This window comes from Pongo pygmaeus, chromosome 20 (assembly GCF_028885625.2).
Source record: "Pongo pygmaeus isolate AG05252 chromosome 20, NHGRI_mPonPyg2-v2.0_pri, whole genome shotgun sequence".
Classification (NCBI taxonomy): domain Eukaryota; kingdom Metazoa; phylum Chordata; class Mammalia; order Primates; family Hominidae; genus Pongo; species Pongo pygmaeus.
In genome coordinates, this window is record NC_072393.2 from 60,155,677 (window position 1) to 60,174,695 (window position 19,019).

General features: G+C 52.8%; 1 protein-coding gene across 1 annotated transcript in view; it reads left to right on the forward strand.

Moving 5' to 3' along the window:
• The first annotated feature begins 323 nt into the window (after positions 1-323).
• Positions 324-19,019, forward strand: part of PRKCG (protein kinase C gamma) — a 31,140-nt gene continuing 12,444 nt past the window's right edge. Inside the window, exons 1-10 of the mRNA XM_063658173.1 lie at positions 324-5,868; positions 6,482-6,689; positions 7,187-7,218; positions 8,187-8,269; positions 13,652-13,763; positions 13,900-14,031; positions 15,698-15,854; positions 16,533-16,667; positions 16,991-17,078; positions 17,366-17,395. Coding sequence (XP_063514243.1) covers positions 6,520-6,689; positions 7,187-7,218; positions 8,187-8,269; positions 13,652-13,763; positions 13,900-14,031; positions 15,698-15,854; positions 16,533-16,667; positions 16,991-17,078; positions 17,366-17,395 — 939 coding nt within the window. The 5' untranslated portion in view covers positions 324-5,868; positions 6,482-6,519. The remainder of the gene's footprint in view (positions 5,869-6,481; positions 6,690-7,186; positions 7,219-8,186; positions 8,270-13,651; positions 13,764-13,899; positions 14,032-15,697; positions 15,855-16,532; positions 16,668-16,990; positions 17,079-17,365; positions 17,396-19,019) is intronic.

Consider the following 19,019-nt stretch of genomic DNA (forward strand, 5'->3'; position numbering starts at 1 on the left):
TCCCTAGGCCCCACCTGGCACTCAGCCTTGCCAGAGATTGGCTCCAGAATTTTTGCCAGGCTTACAGAACACCCACTGCCTAGAGGCCATCTTAAAGGAAGCAGGGGCTGGATGCCTTTCATCCCAACTATTCTCTGTGGTATCAAAAAAAAAAAAAAAAAAAAAAAAATTGGGCCGGGCGTGGTGGCTCACGCCTGTAATCCCAGCACTTTGGGAGGCCAAGGCAGGCAATCATCTGAGGTCAGGAGTTCAAGACCAGCCTGGCCAACATGGTGAAAGCACGTCTCTACTAAAAATACAAAAATTAGCCGGGCGTGGTGGCGGGCGCCTGTAATCCCAGCTACTCGGGGGGACTGAGACAGGAGAATCCCTTCAACCTGGGAGGTGGAGGTTGCAGTAAGTCAAGATGGCACCCCTGTGCTCCAGCCTGGGCGACAGAGCGAGACTCCAGCTCAAAAAAAAAAAAAAAAAAAAGGAATCGGACGAAGAACCACAGGATGTTGAAGACAACTGTCTGAAGTATTTGTGAGGGACAGTGATGTGGTCCTCTGTGTTAAAAATAACGTGTCCTGCTTTGGCAGAGAGGAGAAGAAAATGGCCACTGCCCGCTTTCAAGGCAAGATCAGCCTTTTTTGTTTTGTTTTGTTTTTCTTTCTTTTTCCTGGCCATGAGGACAAAAATCACTGAGTGGCCCTTAAAGAGGGATGTTTCTTTTCAGCTGTTCTCTTTTGCCTGTAGGTGGGAGGGTGGGGATTGCTGCGTCCTAGCTAGAGGAATGGCTTTGCTTGAATGTGTAGTGCACACGCACGGGTGTTTCTGTGTGCTAGTTGCTTCTTGCTGCTGCTTCCTGCTTGTCTGGGACTCACATGCATAACGTGATATATATATATATATATAAATGTATAAATATATATTTTATTTTTTTTTAATTCCCTGGAGCTTTCAGTTCCCATCAGTTCCTGTTGTTAATCATAGAACCCTTGTCCCTTCCCCCGTTCCCATCATGTTCTTTTTCTTTTAAATATCAATATAAAGATAGAAGAAGGACTTGTGCTTTCTTAATGAGGAGGGCGGTGGAGCACGGTGGCTCACGCCTATAATCCCAGCACTTTGGGAGCCCAAGGCGGGCGGATCACTTGAGGTCAGGAGTTTGAGACCAGCCTGGCCAACATGGTGAAACCCTGTCTCTACAAAAAAAAAAAAAAAAAAAAAAAGGGCGGGGAGGACCCTGGGAGAGGGGCAAGGGCCAGATTCTTGGGTCTAGTGGGAGAATGGGGTTGGTGTCAAGACAACCTTGGCTTCATCAGAAGATACTAGCTGAGTCTGGGTCTTCTAAATGACTTCCTCAAACCAGGAGGGCTGGGTGGGATAGAAATGAACTAGACTTCTCCCTCCTTGGAGTCTGTCACCTGAGCACCTCACAAATACAATGTCCTAATTTGAGTGAAGGAGCTTTCCTCCCCAGTCACCTCGTCCTCCCAGGCTCCCCATTTCAGTAATAGCCTCTCAGAGCTGAGAACCCAAGCACATGGTGGTACCTTCCCTCCTCTCCTCAGTCAGTCCCTCATCAAACACTGTCTATTCTTCCTCCTAAATACCATTTCTACCGCCCTCTTCTCCAGGTTCCTGGTCCAGCTCAAGTTCCATTTTGTTTCACCTGAGCTATTGCCCCAGCCTCCTTCTCCTCCATCCCACCCTAGCTCCAGAGGGATTCTTCCATCATGCAGATCTGATCTTGCCCTTCCCTGCTGAAGTCCTTCCGTAGCCCATTGCCTGTAGGCACTACCAAAGCCCCTGGGTCTGGCCTTCACCATCTGATCCTGCCTATATTCCCACCATCAGCTCCCCCCTTACCCTCCAATCTAAGCCTCTGAATATACCTGGTCAACAGAAGACCTTCATAAAGATCAAATGAGCTACTGCAACCAATCTCTGTCCCACAGAAGGCCATCTTGTCCATTTCTGTAGGGTCCAACCCTATGGGGCTTAGCAGGTGTTCTTCCCATGTGCAGAGATGAGAGATTGTAATAAAGGCACAAGACAAAAAGAGAAAGCAGCTGGGCCCCGGGGACCACTACCATCAACACGCGGAGACCAGTAGTGGCCCATAACAGCTGGGCGCGCTGATATTTATTGCATACGAGATAAGGGGACAGAGTAAGGAGGGTGAATCTTCTAAGTGATTGACAAGGTGAAGCAAGTCACGTGATCACAGGACAGGGGACCCTTCCCTCTTAGGTAGCCGAAGCAGAGAGAGAAGGCAGCATACGTCAGCGTTTTCTTCCAAGAAAGATCAAAGACTTTAAGACTTTCACTATTTCCTCTACCACTTACTACTACGAACTTCAAAGAGGAGGCAGGAGTAAGGGAGGAGCATGAAAGCGGACGAGGAGCGTGATCATTGAAGCACAGCACCACAGGGAGGGGTTTAGGCCTCCAGATGACTGGGCAGTCCTGGATAATATCCAGCCTTCCACAAGAAGCTGGTGGAGCAGAGTGTTCCCTGACTCCTCCAAGGAAAGGAGACTCCCTTTCGCGGTCGGCTAAGTAACGGGTGCCTTCCCAGACACTGGCATTACCGCTTGACCAAGGAGCCCTCAAGTGGCCCTGATGCGGGCGTGACAGAGGGCTCACCTCTTGCCTTCTAGGTCACTTCTCACAACGTCCCTTCAGCACCTGACCCTATACCCGCCGGTTATTCCTAAGTTATATTAGTAATGCAACAAAGAGTAATATTAAAAGCTAATGATTAATAATGTTTATAATAATGATTGATAATTGTCCATGATCATCTCTACATCTAATTTGTATTATGACTATGCTTATTCTAACTATTTTCTTTATTATACTGAAACAGTTTGTGCCTTCAGTCTCTTGCCTGGGCACCTCGGTAATCCTCCGCCCACACATTTCGCGGACCTCAGGAGAATCACAAATACACAAATAAATATAAGCCCTACAAAATTCCCAGATCAGGCCCGGCGGGTGGCTCACGTCTGTAATCCTAGCACTTTGGGAGGCTGAGGCTGGTGGATCACGAAGTTAGGAGATTGAGACCATCCTGGCCAACACGGTGAAACCCCGTCTTTACTAAAAATACAAAAATTAGCCGGGCCTGGTGGCGTGCGCCTGTAGTTCCAACTACTCATGAGGCTGAGGCAGGAGAATCGCTTGAACCTGGGAGGCGGAGGTTGTAGTGAGCCGAGATCGCGCCACACTGCACTCCACCCTTGGGAGACAGAGCGGGACTCCGTCTGGAAAAAAAAAAAAATTCCATGATCCGCCGGCGCGGAGGCTCACGCCTGTAGTCCCAACACTGGGAGGACAAGGCGGGAGGATCGCTTAAGCCCAGGAGTTCAAGACCAGCCTGGGCAACACAGCAAGACCTTGTCTCTATTTAAAAAAAAAAAGTTTTAAAGAAAATTCGATGATCACACAACCCGCTATCTGCATCTACATCCGCAAAAGCAATTGGGGAGAGATACCGCAAGGGAGGGAAGTGTTCCCCTGGAAGGGGAGAAGGAAAGGCCAACTTGGGCACACACTCTCGTTGGATGAGCAAAGGCCTCCTTTTCATTTCTGCAGCGTCCACTCTTGGGCTCCAACCCACTCCATCACTGTCTTCTTAAAGGACTCCTCGCCCACCCTTCTCTCCCATCCCATGCCTGAATCGCTTCTGGAAGGCATCCGAAAGAACAGCTATAGAACTCTGGGGTGATACGTTGGTTAACTCGGGAAAGAACTCAAGGACACTGGACTAGAACGTGGTGGGATTCCCAGGTCGGTTTCGGGGCCATCCCCGCCGCCTATCCTTCGCCCTAGGTCACCTGGAGGTGGCTGGAAGGCCAGTGGACTCCACATTTAGGGAGAGTGGTTACAAGAGGACTCGGATTCCCCCACCTTCCCTTCGGCTTTGGGAATCCCAGGAAACCCTCCCCGAACCCCTAAAAAGTCCCAGAGAAGGTGTGCTGGGCGTCCAGAGACCCTCCCAGGCGCCGCCGCAGCGTCCCGCCCAGCCTCGCGGGGCACGCCGGGAGGCGGAGTTCTCGGTCGCGTCCCGAGAGTGGCTGGTCCGCAGGCTCGGACTACCAGTCCCAGAATGCACTGCGCCCGCAGCCTGGGGCGGGCCGTGGTTGCCCCTGGCAACAGAGCGGGTCTCCCGGGAGCTGGGACTGGGAAGCGCTCCCGAGCCGGGGAGGCGCAGAGCCCGACCAGAGAGAGGCGGGGACGCGGGTAGAGCGACCAAGAGGTGTGGAGGCCGGAAGAGACTGACCGCGCCGGCCCTCGGAGAGACCCCCTTCCTGAGAGGGGGCGCACAGAGAGGAAGCCGAAGCCAGCGAGATCTAGAGAGAGGGAGACTGGGATTGAATCACAGACACTCAGAGGGAGGGAGAGACCTCAGAGACAGAGAGATTCACAGGGCCAGAGAGACACGTAGAGTGGGTCAGAGAAGAGGACAGAGGACAGAGACATAGACAGAAAAGAGAGGAGGGAGAGAGACTGAATCACAGAGACACAGGGAGAGAGGGAGAGACCTCAGAGATGGAGAGAGACTCACAGGGCCAGATAGACACATGGAGTGGGTCAGAGAAGGGGACAGAGAGAGACAGAGACACAGAAAAGGGAAGAGGGAGAGAGACTGAATCACAGAGACACAGAGAGGGAAGTCTCTATCTAGAGACCCTCGACAGAGATTCCTAGAGCCAGAGACACAGAGAGATTCATAGAGACATATAGAGAGATTCAGAAAGCCTGAATCACAGAGATTCCCAGAGCCAAAGAGACAAACAGAGAGCGATTCGTAGAGCCAGAGACACAGAGAGTCAGGGAGTCAGAGAGACATAGAAAGAGATTCATAGAGCCGGAGACACAGAGAGATTCAGAGTCAGAGAGACACAGAGATTCATAGAGCCGGAGACACAGAGAGATTCAGAGTCAGAGAGACATAGATTTCTAGAGCCAGAGACACAGATTCAGAGAGTCAGAGAGACAAAAAGATTCAGAGAGCCAGAGACACACAGAGAGTGAATCACAGACACAGAGGGACCTGGAAATCCCCAGAAACAGAAAGAGATTCATAGAGCCAGAGACACAAATAGAGATTGGGTCAGAGAGAAAGGGACAGAGACAGAGAAGAGAAGAGGGAGAGAGACCCCCCTAGCGTCAGAGAGAGAGAGATCAACAGAGCCAGAGAGGGGCAAGCACGGAGAAACAGATGGAACCAGAGAGATATAGGAAGAGACAAACAAAAACAGAGAACGAGTTGCAGAACCGGAGGAAGGCAGAGAGACAGAGACAAAGGCATTTATAAAGACGAGTGGAGGTGAGGAGAGAGAGGGAGAGACAGGGGCAAGCATTTAGAGAGTGACTCCCAGAGAGGAAGACAGAGACGGACTCCCAAAGAGATCAAGTTGCAGAGGGAGGGAGAGACAGTCGCAGCCTGAGAGAGAACAGAGAGTCACAGAGCCAGAGACACAAAGACAGGGAAAGAAACAGACTCGGGGAGACAGAGGCGGAAGAATGTATCAGACGTAGAGGCAGAGACAGAGGGAGACTGATTCACAGTGAGGCAGACCAAGACCTTGAGAAGGACCACGACACCAAGACCCAGAGATGGCGACAGATACAGATGGAGACACACAGCAGAGGAAATAGAGAAATAGAAAGAAATAGAAACAGCATTTCTCGAAGACAGGGAAAAGAAAACAGATCCACTGAGAGGCAGAAACAGAGACACATCGAGAAAGCTCGCTCCAGGAATAGAGGGAGAGGGACAGAGGTCACAAGAAAGACACACGCAGGCAGAGAGCTACACAAATAATGGAGAGGCCAGAGGAAGAAATAAAGACTCAGCCGGCATCAGAGAAAGTGAGAACGCCAGCGCCCTCCCTGTCCACTGCTGGACCCCTAGCGTGGAGCATAAAGTTTGTTGAATTAAGGAGAGGGGCAGGGTCAGACACAGGGACCCCAGGGCGCCCACAGGACACACGAGGCACCCTAGTGGGGGAGGAACACGGGGCAGGATGACAGATTGCAGGGTGGTGAGGGGGAGCCAGGCTCAGAGGATGCCCCTCCCTCCAGCCAGCCCCCGGAGTGGGTGTGTGCACGTGTGGGGGGCGGGGAGGGAGGACATTTGTCCCGTGTCTCCGGGAGGGGAGCGCCTTTAAGCCGAAACCCCGCCCTCTCGGTCGTCCTGGCAACGCCTCCCCCCACCCGGGGCTCCCACATTTCAGCAGGTGCCGGAGCTGGAGCTCCCACCGCCGCCGCCCGTGCCTCCGGCTGCCGGCGCCCCTGCCTTTGGCTCTTCCTCCCCACTCGCCCGCTCCCCCTGGCGGAGCCGGCGCGCCCGGGGTGCCGCTCCCTGCCTGGCGCGTTCCGCACCTGGAGGTGCCTTGCTCCTCTCCTGCCCACCTCGGAATTTCCCTGTAGCTCTGATCCTTCGAGTCTCCAGCTCCTCTCTCTTCCACCTGTTTCCCTCAAGAAAGGCAGGATCCTGGTCCCTGCTACGTTTCTGGGGCCATGGCTGGTCTGGGCCCCGGCGGAGGCGATTCAGAGGGGGGACCCCGGCCCCTGTTTTGCAGAAAGGGGGCTCTGAGGCAGAAGGTGGTCCACGAAGTCAAGAGCCACAAGTTCACCGCTCGCTTCTTCAAGCAGCCCACCTTCTGCAGCCACTGCACCGACTTCATCTGGTGAGGGAAGGGGGCTGGGGGACTGGGGGAGGAGGGGACTAGGGGTGCAGACCCCTATCACGCCGACCCCTGTGGAAGGAAGAAGGAGGGGGCTGTAGCTCCGACTCCCAGGTTCTAGGATGGCCAGGGAACGCTGGGAGCTTCGACTCCTGGGTTTGAGTGAGGAGGAGGCTGGTTCCCGGAGTCCTGGGTCTGAGGGAGGAGGAGGCTGGAGGACGAAGGTCCTGGAGTCTTGGGTCTGAGGGAGGAAGGGCCTGGGGGGCTGGGAGCCTGGATTCCTGGGTCTGAAGGAGGAAGAAACTGGGGGCTGAACTCCAGTCTAAGGGAAGAAGGGCTGGGGCCAAAATTTCTGGGTTCTAGGAAGAGGAGGCGGCCGGGGCTTGGACACCTGGGCCCTGCGGGAGGAGGGTCAGAGAGCGCAGGCCCCCTGTGACTCGCAGAGGTTAGAGGTCCAGGTACCCCTTTCTGCACTGACCTAGGATCCCTGACTCTTCCAGGGGTATCGGAAAGCAGGGCCTGCAATGTCAAGGTAAGAGCTGGGGACCGGGGCTCCTGGGACCCTCAGGAGGGTGGAGGCTGGGGCCCCACAGCTGAGGCTGCTTGACACACGTGTTCTCTGGTCCCCAGAGAGGCGCGGGGGAGCCCGGGGCGGGGGGGTGTGGCAGAGACACAGCCTGTGGTGGGGAGGGAGCTTTGATGGTGGGGCCACCGCGGAGGTGGTGCTGGGGGCCCCTCCCTCGGCCGGCTCCAGGTGGGGACAGATATTTGGAGAATCTGTTGCCATGGGAACAGGGAGATTTGGAAAAGGGGAGCTGAAGGGGGGAAGGGGGAGGGGGCTGGAGATGCAAAGTCAGAGCCCCCCCCCCACCCCAGGCTGCTGTCGCCATGACAACACCAGCCGTCCTAGGCAGGGGCAGGCCGGGTGGGGTCACCGATGGGCGAGTGGGGGCCGGGCGGGGCCGGCAGTTCTGGGGGGCGGGAGAGGGGGGCGAGTCCTTGAGCACCAGCTGCTACTGCTGAGAACAGAGTGAGTCAGGGTGGGGGGCGGGCCGGCAGCAGCGCCCCCAGACTCACTTCTGCCCAAGTTGCTGCTTCCTGGGCTGCGTCTGAAGATATTTCGGTTTTCGCTCTTTGGATCTGTCTGCCTCTCTCCGGGCTTTCTGATCTCCGTCCGTGGGCCTGTGACTGTTTGTCAATGGGATCCTATTTTCTTTCTCTCTTTTTCCATCTCCCTTCCCTGAGCTCTGTGTTCTGTGTCTCTCTGTGAGTCTCTGCGTCTCTGTTTCTGACTCTGAGCCCATCTCTTGGGTTTCTGTCTCCTGCTTCTCTCTCTGGCCTCCGATTTTCTCTCTGTTGGACTCTCTGTGTTGAGATCCCTCTCTTTCTGGTTTTCTCTGTGTCCGAGTTCCGCTCTCTCTTTCCAATTTTCTGTCTGCTGGGGTCTCCCTCTGGATTGATCCATGCCTCCGTCTGTGTCTCTATGATTTTCACCTTTAGTCTGCAGCTTTGTGGTTCATCGACGATGCCACGAATTTGTGACCTTCGAGTGTCCAGGCGCTGGGAAGGGCCCCCAGACGGACGTGAGTGCCCGGACACCTGGTTCTCCTCCTCGGGCCGCGCCCCCGCCCTCACCCCCTCGGCGTCCGTCCCAATTTCTCCTGCTATTTTTATGGCTGGGAGGGGAGGGGGGCTGGAGAGATAGGGGGAGCTATCTGGCCCAGATTCCTTGCCCTTGGCCTGGAAAGGGGGAATGCGAGGGGGACTGACAGGCTGGGGACACAGGTGGGGCACAGAGAGGAGGCCGGGGTGAGGAGACTGAAGATGGGCGCTGCCGGGGGTGGGCTGTGATCCAGGGGTGAAGGGATTTAAAAATTGAGAGCTGAGGGGCACACAGAGAAAAATATCAATGCAGGTGTGGAGATGCCAACATAAGACAGAGGGAATCTCAGGAAGAGGAACAGAGACACAGAAAAAGACAGAGACCCAGGAGAGGCTGAAGCTGAGGCAGAGAGAGAGATGGAGCAGAGAAAGAACCAGGGAGAAAGAGGGGAATTTGGAGGCACCAAAAGGTGGACAGAAAAACTCCAAGAGACGGAGATGCAGACACCTGGAGAGAGAGACTAAAATAGAAAATGGTGGATACAGACAACAGCTTAGGAGATGCTGAGAGGAGACCCAGGGAAGTCCCACAGTACACTTGCACACATGTGTGTGCATGTACAGATGCCTCTGTCATCACAGATATGCAGCACGCAGAGACACAGCCTCTCCCCACCCCCTCTCTCTCCATCAGAGGCTCACAAGACCAGTCAACCCTGAGTGCCCATTCCCGTTCCCTTTTCTGCTTTATCTCTGAGCCTCAGTTTCTCCACTATAAAACGGGGCTGATGATCTAGCATTGACCAGCAGAACTGTCTACAGTGATGGAAGCATTCTGTACATGCACTGTCCAATAGGCAGCCACCAGCTCCATGTAGCCAGTGAGCACTTGAAACAGGGCGACTGTGGCTGAGGATTAGAAATTCCATTTCATGTCATTTGAATTGGCTTAAATTTTTTTTTTATTTTTATTTTTTGAGATGGTGTCGCGCTCTGTTGCCCAAGCTGGAGTGCAGTGGCACAGTCTCGGCTCACTGCAACCTCCGTTTCCCGGGTTCAAGCAATTCTCCTGCCTCAGCCTCCCGAGTAGCTGGGACTACAGGCGCACGCCACCACGCCCCGCTATTTTTTTTTGTATTTTTAGTAGAGATGGGGTTTCACCATGTTGGCCAGGCTGGTCTCGAGCTCCTGACCTCGTGATCCACCCGCCTGGGCCTCCCAAAGTGTTGGGATTACAGGCGTGAGCCACCACGCCCGGCAGAACTGACTTAAATTTAAACAGCCACATGTAGTTAGTGGCCACCAAATGGGACAGCACACATCTGGACACTTCCAGGCTTGTTTTGAAGTCAGGTGGGTTCAGAGTTTCGCCCAGGGTTTGACACAAGATCGGAGACAGTTTTATGATGTACAGATGGAGAGAGAGGCAGAGAGAGAGATCCACAGAAGTCCATGAGGCGTTTTACCACCCTCTCAGCTGAAAATAACAGAAGTCTACATAGAAGATGTGACTTCATAGAACATATATTGAGCACCACTGTCTACCAGCACGTGTATGTGATTGATGACCCCCCTCGTCCACTCACCTCCGCCACCAACACCAGATAAGTCTGATGTATCCAATGCTCATTGGGTACACTCATCAAGATTTTTTTTGTTTGTTTTTTGCCTGTAATCCCAGCTACTCGGGAGGCTGAGGCAGAATTGCTTGAACCTGAGCGGCAGAGGTTGCAGTGAGCCAAGATCACGCCACTGCATTCCAGCCTGGGCGACAGAGCAAGACTTTGTCTCGGAAAAAAAAAAAAAAGATTTTTTTTGTTTTTGTTTTTTTGTTTGATTTTGGGATATTTTTTAGATGGAGTTTCACTCTGTCACCCAGGCTGGGGTGCACTGGTGCAATCTCGGTTCACTGCAACCTCTACCTCCCAGGTTCAAGCGATTCTTATGCCTCAGCCTCCCAAGTAGCTGGGACTAGAACAGGCACGAGCCACCATGCCCAGCTAATTTTTATATTTTTAGTAGACAAGGTTTCACCGTGCTGGCCAAGCTGGTCTTGAACTCCTGACCTCAGGTGATCCACCCACCTCGGCCTCCCAAAGTGCTGGGATTACAGGCGTGAGCCACCACACCCAGCTGATTTTTGGGTTCTTTTGAGACAGGGTCCCGCTCTGTCACCTAGACTGGAGTACAGTGATGGGATCATAGCTCACTGCAGCCTTGAATTCTCCAGGCTCAAGTGCTCCTCCTGCCCCAGCTTCTCAAGTAGCTGGGGCACAAGTACATGCACAAGCCACAACACCTAGCTAATTTTAAAAAAAATGTTTTTGTAGAGATGGAGTCTCACTATATTGCCCAGGCTGGTCTTCAACTCCTGGTCTCACTCGATCCTCCTGCCTCAGCCTTCCAAAATGATGGGATTACAAGCGTGAGCCACTGCACCTGGCCTCAAGTATTTCGTATACAGTATAGGTTGGATCCACACAACAGCTTATGTGGTTATTTTTCCTGTCCCTATCTGGTTTGAATCCCAGCTCCACCACTTTTTGGTTCTGTGACATTTCCTGAGTTAATTTACCTCTCTGCACTTGTTGAATTCCGTGTCTGCAAAGTGGAGATGATAATTATGCTCACTATGGATTGTTTTGAAGATTTAGTGAGTCAGACATTTGGGATGGTTTCTGACACATAGCAAGAGCCAAAATAATATTTTTTATTCTTGTTAAAATTATTATTATGACCAATGAGGAAACGAGTGAATAGTGAGAAGGAGATCTTTCCTCTGCATCACTCGGGGTTTTTTTTGTTTTTCTTTTTTTTGCTGTTGAGACAGGGTCTCACTCTGTTGCCCAGGCTGGAGTGCAATGGTGCTATCACTGCTCACTGCAGTCTTGACCTCCGGGGCTCAAGTGATTCACTGCTGGCAGTTGATCTTCTTAAAAGTAACATGCAGGCCGGGCACGGTGGCCACGCCTGTAAGCCCAACACTCTGGGAGGCCGAGGCGGGTGGATCACTTGAGGTCGGGAGTTCGAGACCAGCCTGACCAACATGGAGAAACCCCGTGTCTACTAAGAATACAAAATTAGCTGGGTGTGGTGGCACACGCCTGTAATCCCAGCTACTCAGGAGGCTGAGGCGGGAGAATCACTTGAACCCAGGAGGCGGAGGTTGCAGTGAGCCGAGATTGCACCATTGCACCCCAGCCTGGGCAGCAAGAACAAAACTCTGTCTCAAAAAAAAAAAAAAAAAAAAAAAAAAGGTAACGTGCCTTGGCCAGGCATGGTGGCTCATGCCTGTAATCTCGGCTCTTTGGGAGGCTGAGGCAAGCGGATCACGAGGTCAGGAGATCGAAACCATCCTGGCTAACACGGTGAAACCCCATCTCTACTAAAAATACAAAAAATTAGCTGGGCATGGTGGCACGCGCCTGTAGTCCCAGCTACTCAGGAGGCTGAGGCAGGAGTATTGCTTGAACCCCGGAGGCAGAGGTTGCAGTGAGCCGAGATCGCACCACTGCACTCTAGCCTGGGCGACAGAGTGAGACTCCATCTCAAAAAAAAAAAAAAAAAAAGTAACATGGATCAAGATTTGGCAAGTATGATTTCATTTAGTCCTCAGGGAGGGCACATGCCCCCACTTTTCAGGCGGTAAATCTGAGGCTTTGGAAAGGGGCAGGCGTGGTGAGGCCACCTAGCTGGGTAGGGGGTAGAGGCAAGATTTGAACTCTGATGTATGTAACCACAGCCTCCGTGCTGTCTCCTTTTTAACAGCGACGTTCACTTTTGAGAATAAGAACAGCAGCCTCTGTCTGTGGATGGTTTGTGTGTCAGGCACCCTGCTGAGAGCCTTCACACACAGCATCTTATTTAGTGCAGCAGGAACCCTTTGAGTTAGGGTCAGCGGAGATATTTAGAAGCCCAGCACATTGAAAAGGATCCTGGAAACTGCCAACACCCTCCTCTACCCAAATATATGTTCAAACTAGAAACCCCACTAACATAGATGAAAATCCAAGAATGGCCTAAATTTTCACCCTGTGATAATCCTTTTAATGGATTCTTAGAATCAAGTTATTTAACAAGCAGATATTGTTCCGGGGGTAAGGGGTGGCAGGGGAGAAGGAGAAGCTTCACTGATGACCTGCATTCATGCTTAATGGACTCTGGAAATTTAGCATTGCTTCAAAATATAGATTATTTATTTCCACTTGACAGAGGAGGGTGCTGAGGCTCAAAACTGGGAATGAACTTGCCCCAAATCACACAGCTGAGAAGTGGCCTAGCTCTTACTTACATTCAGGGCTATGTAGGGACTTCAATAAAATCCCTAATAATAACCACAGTAATAGTATTGGGAGCATCTAACATGGTAGGCACAGCTATGTTTTGTACACCAATTATTTTATTTAGGCCTCCTGGGTTCCTATTATAACTGAGAGGTCATATTCTCCATTCCACCTGGAGCTCAGAGAAGGCATACCATATGGACACTGACAGAAGCTGCCAGTGAAGGAGCTGGGGTTCAGGGTGGCCCGCAAGTCCTCAAATAATAACTTGTGGGAGTTGGGGAGATGGGAACTATGGGAGGTTGGAAGCTCCTGCCTCCTTCATGTTCTGCCCAGATATCATTTGGTCAGCGAGGCCCCCCTGCCACTCCCCCTACACACACACAGTTTGTTGTTGTTGTTGTTGTTGTTTTTTGAGACAGAATCTTGCTCTGTCGCCCAGGCTGGAGTGCAGTGGCACAATCTTGGCTCACTGCAACCTCGGCCTCCTGGATTCAAGCAATTCTCATGCCTCAGCCTCCTGAGTAGCTGGGATTACAGGCATGCACCACCATGTCCGGCTAATTTTTGTATTTTTAGTAGAGACAGAGTTTTGCCATGTTGCCTAGCCTGGTCCCGAACTCCTGAGCTCAAGGCAATCCGCCCACCTCGGCCCCCCAAAGTGCTGGGATTACAGGCATGAGCCACCGCACCCGGCCAGGACCACCGTATTTAAAATTTCAGTCCCCCAACTTCTGGTGGTCCCCATCCCTGCCTCATTTTTTCTCCAGAGCACCCATTACCAACCATCAAACTATATGTTTTATTTATTTACCATGTTTACATTCTGTATCCCTCCATTAGGAAGTAAACTCCATGTGACAAAGAGGTTTTTTTTTCATTTGTTTAATGCTGGGTCCCCACACCCACAACAGTCCCTTGCACACAGCAGGTGCTCAAAGATTATTGGTACATAGAGTGAAAGAGATGGAGCCTCAGGCTGACCTAGAGAGCAAGGCAGGAGGAAAAGATAAAAGGGCCCCTCCCCTGGGGTTTTAGAACCCTCCCAACGCCTCCTAAGCCTGTCTTCTCTGCCCCCAGGACCCCCGGAGCAAACACAAGTTCCGCCTGCATAGCTACAGCAGCCCCACCTTCTGCGACCACTGTGGTTCCCTCCTCTACGGGCTTGTGCACCAGGGCATGAAATGCTCCTGTGAGTGAACTGGGCCCTGCCAGGGCCCTTCCAAAGCGCCCGGTCTGGGTTCCGGGAAATGCCCGGGATGGGGTGGGGGGTGGAGTCTTGGCTTGGGGGCGGGGCCTGAGGTGCTACCCGCAGCTTTCCCCTCCAGGCTGCGAGATGAACGTGCACAGGCGCTGTGTGCGTAGCGTGCCCTCCCTGTGCGGTGTGGACCACACCGAGCGCCGCGGGCGCCTGCAGCTGGAGATCCGGGCTCCCACAGCAGATGAGATCCACATAACGGGTGAGGCCCCGCCCCCTCGCCTGGCCCCGCCCCTTCCCCAAGTGTGAGGCGGGGCTGACCGAAGGCACTTGTGCTGGCCCAGCCCCACCCCAAAGATGGGCCACGCCTCTTTCAATGGTCACGCCCACACTCCTGACCCCACCCCAAAGGCCGAGCACACCCCGCCACACCCCTTTTGGCTCGAAGCCCCGCCTCCAACCTGGCTTCTTGCAACTTTCTGCACCTGTTGATGACTTTGACTTTTTTTTTTTTTTGGGACGGAGTTTCGCTCTTGTTGCCCAAGCTGGAGTGCAATGGCGCGATCTCAGCTCACTGCAACTTCCGCCTCCCGGGTTCAAGCGATTCTCCTGCCTCAGCCTCCCGAGTAGCTGGGATTGCAGGCGCGTGTCACCAAGCCCGGCTAATTTTTTGTATTTTTAGTACAAACGGGGTTTCACCATGTTACCCAGGCTGGTCTCGAACTCCTGACCTCAGGTGATCTGCTCGACTCGGCCTCCCAAAGTGCTAGGATTAACAGGCGTGAGCCACCGCGCCTGGCCAATGGCTTTCTTTTTTGTTTTTATTTTATGTTTATTTTTTTGAGATGGAGTCTTGCTCTGTCGCCCAGGCTGGAGTGCAGTGGCGCAATCTTGGCTCCCTGCAATCTCTGCCTCCAGGGTTCAAGGGATTCTCCTGCCTCAGTTTCCCGAGTAGCTGGAATTACAGGCGCCCGCCACCACATCCGGCTAATTTTTTTTTTTTTTTTTTTTTTTTGAGACAAGATCTTGCTCTGTTGCCCAGGCTGGAGTGCAGTAGCATGATCTCAGCTCACTGCAACCTCCGCCTCTCAGGTTCAAGCGATTCTCCTGCTTCAGCCTCCTGAGTAGCTGGGACTACAGGTCCATGACACTGCACCCAGCTAATTTTTGTATTTTTAGTAGAGACAGGGTTTCACCATGCTAGCCAGGCTGGTCTGGAACTCCTGACCTCAGGTGATCCGCCCGCCTCCGCCTCCCAAAGTGCTGGGATTACAGAGGTGAGCCACCGTGCCCAGCAATGGCTTTCCGGGTATAAGGATCTTGAGAAGGGAGAGTACCTGGTTCTGAGGGAGGCTGCGGTTCAGTACTGGTGACATGGCCAGGGTCCAAACTCTGGTTCCTAATGGAGAGAAGGGCTCTGGATCTGATTTCAGGGTCACTGGTTGCGGAAAGGGCTCTATGCCCTGTCTTCTGGGTACTGGAGAGGTAAGAAGTCATGAGAAATGAGACTGAGAGCTTGGAACTCTTTTTTTTTTTTTTTTTTTTTTTGAGACGGAGTCTCGCTGTGACGCCCAGGCTGGAGTGCAGTGGCGTAATCTCAGCTCACTGCAAGCTCCAACTCCTGGGTTCATGGCATTCTCCTGCCTCAGCCTCCTGAGTAGCTGGGACCGCAGGCACCTGCCACCACGTCCAGCTAATTTTTTTTTTTTTTTTGTATTTTTAGTAGAGATGGGGTTTCACCATTCACAGGATGGTCTCGATCTCCTGACCTTGTGATCCACCTGCCTTGGCCTCCCAAAGTGCTGGGATTACAGGCATGAGCCACCACGCCTGGCCAACCTTAGAACTCTTGATTGCTGACTGGAGGAAGGCTGGGAGCCCCTTCCTGGATCTCTAACCTGTCACACTCTTCCTCACTCCCTGTTTAGTTGGCGAGGCCCGTAACCTAATTCCTATGGACCCCAATGGTCTCTCTGATCCCTATGTGAAACTGAAGCTCATCCCAGACCCTCGGAACCTGACGAAACAGAAGACCCGAACAGTGAAAGCCACGCTAAACCCTGTGTGGAATGAGACCTTTGTGTTGTGAGTCTGGGGTGCAGGGAAGCCAATGATAGCTGACAGAGAATGATCTGAGGGTCCTAGTGGCCCCCAGAGAGCAGCTGATGGGAGGGGTTAGGATAGAGGGAACCCAGAAAAGGGCAGAAAAAGATGGTAGGGAAAAGGAATAGAGTGATTGAGGGAGTGGGATGGAGATACGGAAACGGAGAGACAGCCAGACCACTGTATAATTAGTCTCCATTGAAGCCCCCCAACTTTAGAGTTAGACAGAGATGAGAGAGAGAAGAGAGAGTCTCAGAAGAGGCAGAAACCCCAAGAGAGACACAGATGGAGAGGGAGGGGAGAAGATGGGGGATGGCAGGGAGACAGAGGTCAGTTGACAGAAAGACAGAGTGACAGAGGCCCAGAGAGGAGAGAAGGGTACAGAGACTCAGAGAGAGAGATCTCGAGAGACAAGAGACAGAGATGGGAAGGGGCGGAGAATGCAGGAGGAAGGGAGAGGAAGAGCTCTCTAGGTTTACTTCAGGCCCCAAAGCCCTAGCTGGAGAGAGAGCCCCACTGGGAAGGTCAGAGGTCAGAGACCGACAAAGCAGGAGAGGAGCCCCAGCTGGCTGGGTTTGCCCCCACCTCCAGCACCAAGGATGGGGAACCGAGGGGAGCCATGAGCTCCGCCCGCACCCCATCCACCCCACCTTCCTGCAGCAACCTGAAGCCAGGGGATGTGGAGCGCCGGCTCAGCGTGGAGGTGTGGGACTGGGACCGGACCTCCCGCAACGACTTCATGGGGGCCATGTCCTTTGGCGTCTCAGAGCTGCTCAAGGCGCCCGTGGATGGCTGGTGAGGAGCAGGGCTGGGGCCTGGGGATGGAACGCAGTATTACCATCTCCATCTGTGTGTGGTCTCTCTCCTCCAGGCCACTGTCCTTTCCTCCACCTCCCAGCACACACACACACACACACACGCACACACACCCCTCTCTCTCTCTCTATTCTTCTCTTCTTCCCTCCCTTTCTCCCTCCCCCTCTCTTTTGATCTCACTCTTTCTCTCTTCCATCTCTGTGTCCGTCTCTCTGTGTCTCTTTCCTCCCTTCCGATGTCTTTGCCTCTCCCATGGGTGCCCCATCCCTGCTGCCCGCCTCTGGTCTCCGTCTGTATGTCAGGTACAAGTTACTGAACCAGGAGGAGGGCGAGTATTACAATGTGCCGGTGGCCGATGCTGACAACTGCAGCCTCCTCCAGAAATTTGAGGTACCCAGACCCCGGCTTCCTCAAGGGAGCCCAGCCCAGCCTCCCACAGTTCAGAGCTGGCCTTTCCTTCCACCCCTGAGTGCCTGCTGGTCCTGGGACTACAGTTCCCAGAAGACTCTAGGACACCCTCCTCTGCTCTTCTAGGGGGACTTGAGCCCCAGGGTCTGATGGGAATTATAGTTCCTATCCATCGCCATGGCTTGAGGGTACTAGGGGCCACCAGCCCCAGTTCTAGGGCGATCCCCTGCCTCTCTTGGGACCCTGACTCTCTCTTTCTTTTCTCCCAGGCTTGTAACTACCCCTTGGAATTGTACGAGGTGAGTAGAACCAAGGTGTTGAATGGAGGCAGTTTTTGCCCATGTCTCTGATTTCTTATTCCTCCTCTGACTTCTGTCTTCAATTCCCCACACATGAGTTGAGCACACATTTGTGCTAGGCCTGTCTTGTGCTTGCTGAATAATCCAGGATCCAGAGGTGAATCTGACCCTCAAGCAACTCTCCAAGGTAGGGACACAGTCACGGATACTTAAAATACAGGAAGATGTGCTAAATTAGAGGTAGCCCAGGGCACTGAAGAGGCCTAGCGGAGGCACTAATCCAGCCTGGGGGAGGGTGGTCAGGGAGGACTTCCCTGAGGAGGTGATGCCTGAATTGATTCTTGAGGTTTTTTTAAATTTTTTTATTTTATTTTATTTTTTATTTTTATTTTTATTTCTGTCGCCCAGGCTGGAGTGCAATGACACAATCTCGTCTCACTGCAACCTCCAGCTCCCGGGTTCAAGCAATTCTCTTGCCTCAGCCTCCTGAGTAGCTGGGATTACAGGTGACCGCCACCACACCCAGCTAATTTTTTTTATTTTTAGTAGAGATGGGATTTTGCCATGTTGGCCAGGCTGATCTCGAACTGCCGACCTCAGGTGATCCGCCTGCCTTGGCCTCCCAAAGTGCTGGGATTACAGACATGAGCCACCGCACCCGGCCGATTCTGGAGTTTGTTTTTGTTTTTGTTTTTGTTTTTTTTGAGACAGAGTCTCGCTGTGATGCCCAGGCTGGAGTGCAGTGGTGCGATCTCGGCTCACTGCAAGCTCCACCTCCTGGGTTCACACCATTCTCCTGCATCAGCCTCCTGAGTAGCTGGGACTACAGGCGCCCACCACCATGCCCAGCTAATTTTTTGTATTTTTAGTAGAGATGGGGTTTCACCGTGTTAGCCAGGATGGTCTCAATCTCCTGACCTGGTGATCCGCCTGCCTCAGTCTCCCAAAGTGCTAGGATTACAGGCATGAGCCACCACGCCCGGCCGATTCTTGAGTTTTTAAAAATCTATCAAGCATGATGATCTTAATCTCTCCATTCATTCATTCACTCATCGAATACCTTTTTTTCTTTCTTTCTTTCTTTTTTTTTTTTTTTTTTTGAGACAGAATCTCCCTTTGTCACCCAGGCTGGAGTGCAGTGGTGCAGTCTCAGCTCACTGCAACCTCTGCCTCCCAGATTCAAGTGATTCTCCTGCCTCAGCCTCCCGAGTAGCTGGGATTACAGAAGTGCACCACCATAGCTGGCTAATTTTTGTATTTTTAGTAGAGATGGGGTTTCGACATGTTGGCCAGGCTGGTCCCGAACTCCTGACCTCAAGTGATCTGCCCGCCTTGGCCTCCCAAAGCGCTGAGATTAGAGGCGTGAGCGACCACGCCCAGACGAATACCCATTTTCTAGGGTGTCATAAGCCAGGCCCTGTTCTGGGAATAGAATCAGGCCATTCCCTGGGGGAGCTCTTCTTCTAGTGGAGGAGAAAGTTACAAACTCAGACATTCACAACGAGGAGCAATGCTGCTGTAATGGAGACAGCCTCAGGCACTGGGGCGTCCCAGGCACAGCCTGAGTCAGAGAAAGCTTCCTAGAGAGGTGAGACCTGGTAGAAGGGCGGGATTTCCCAAAGGA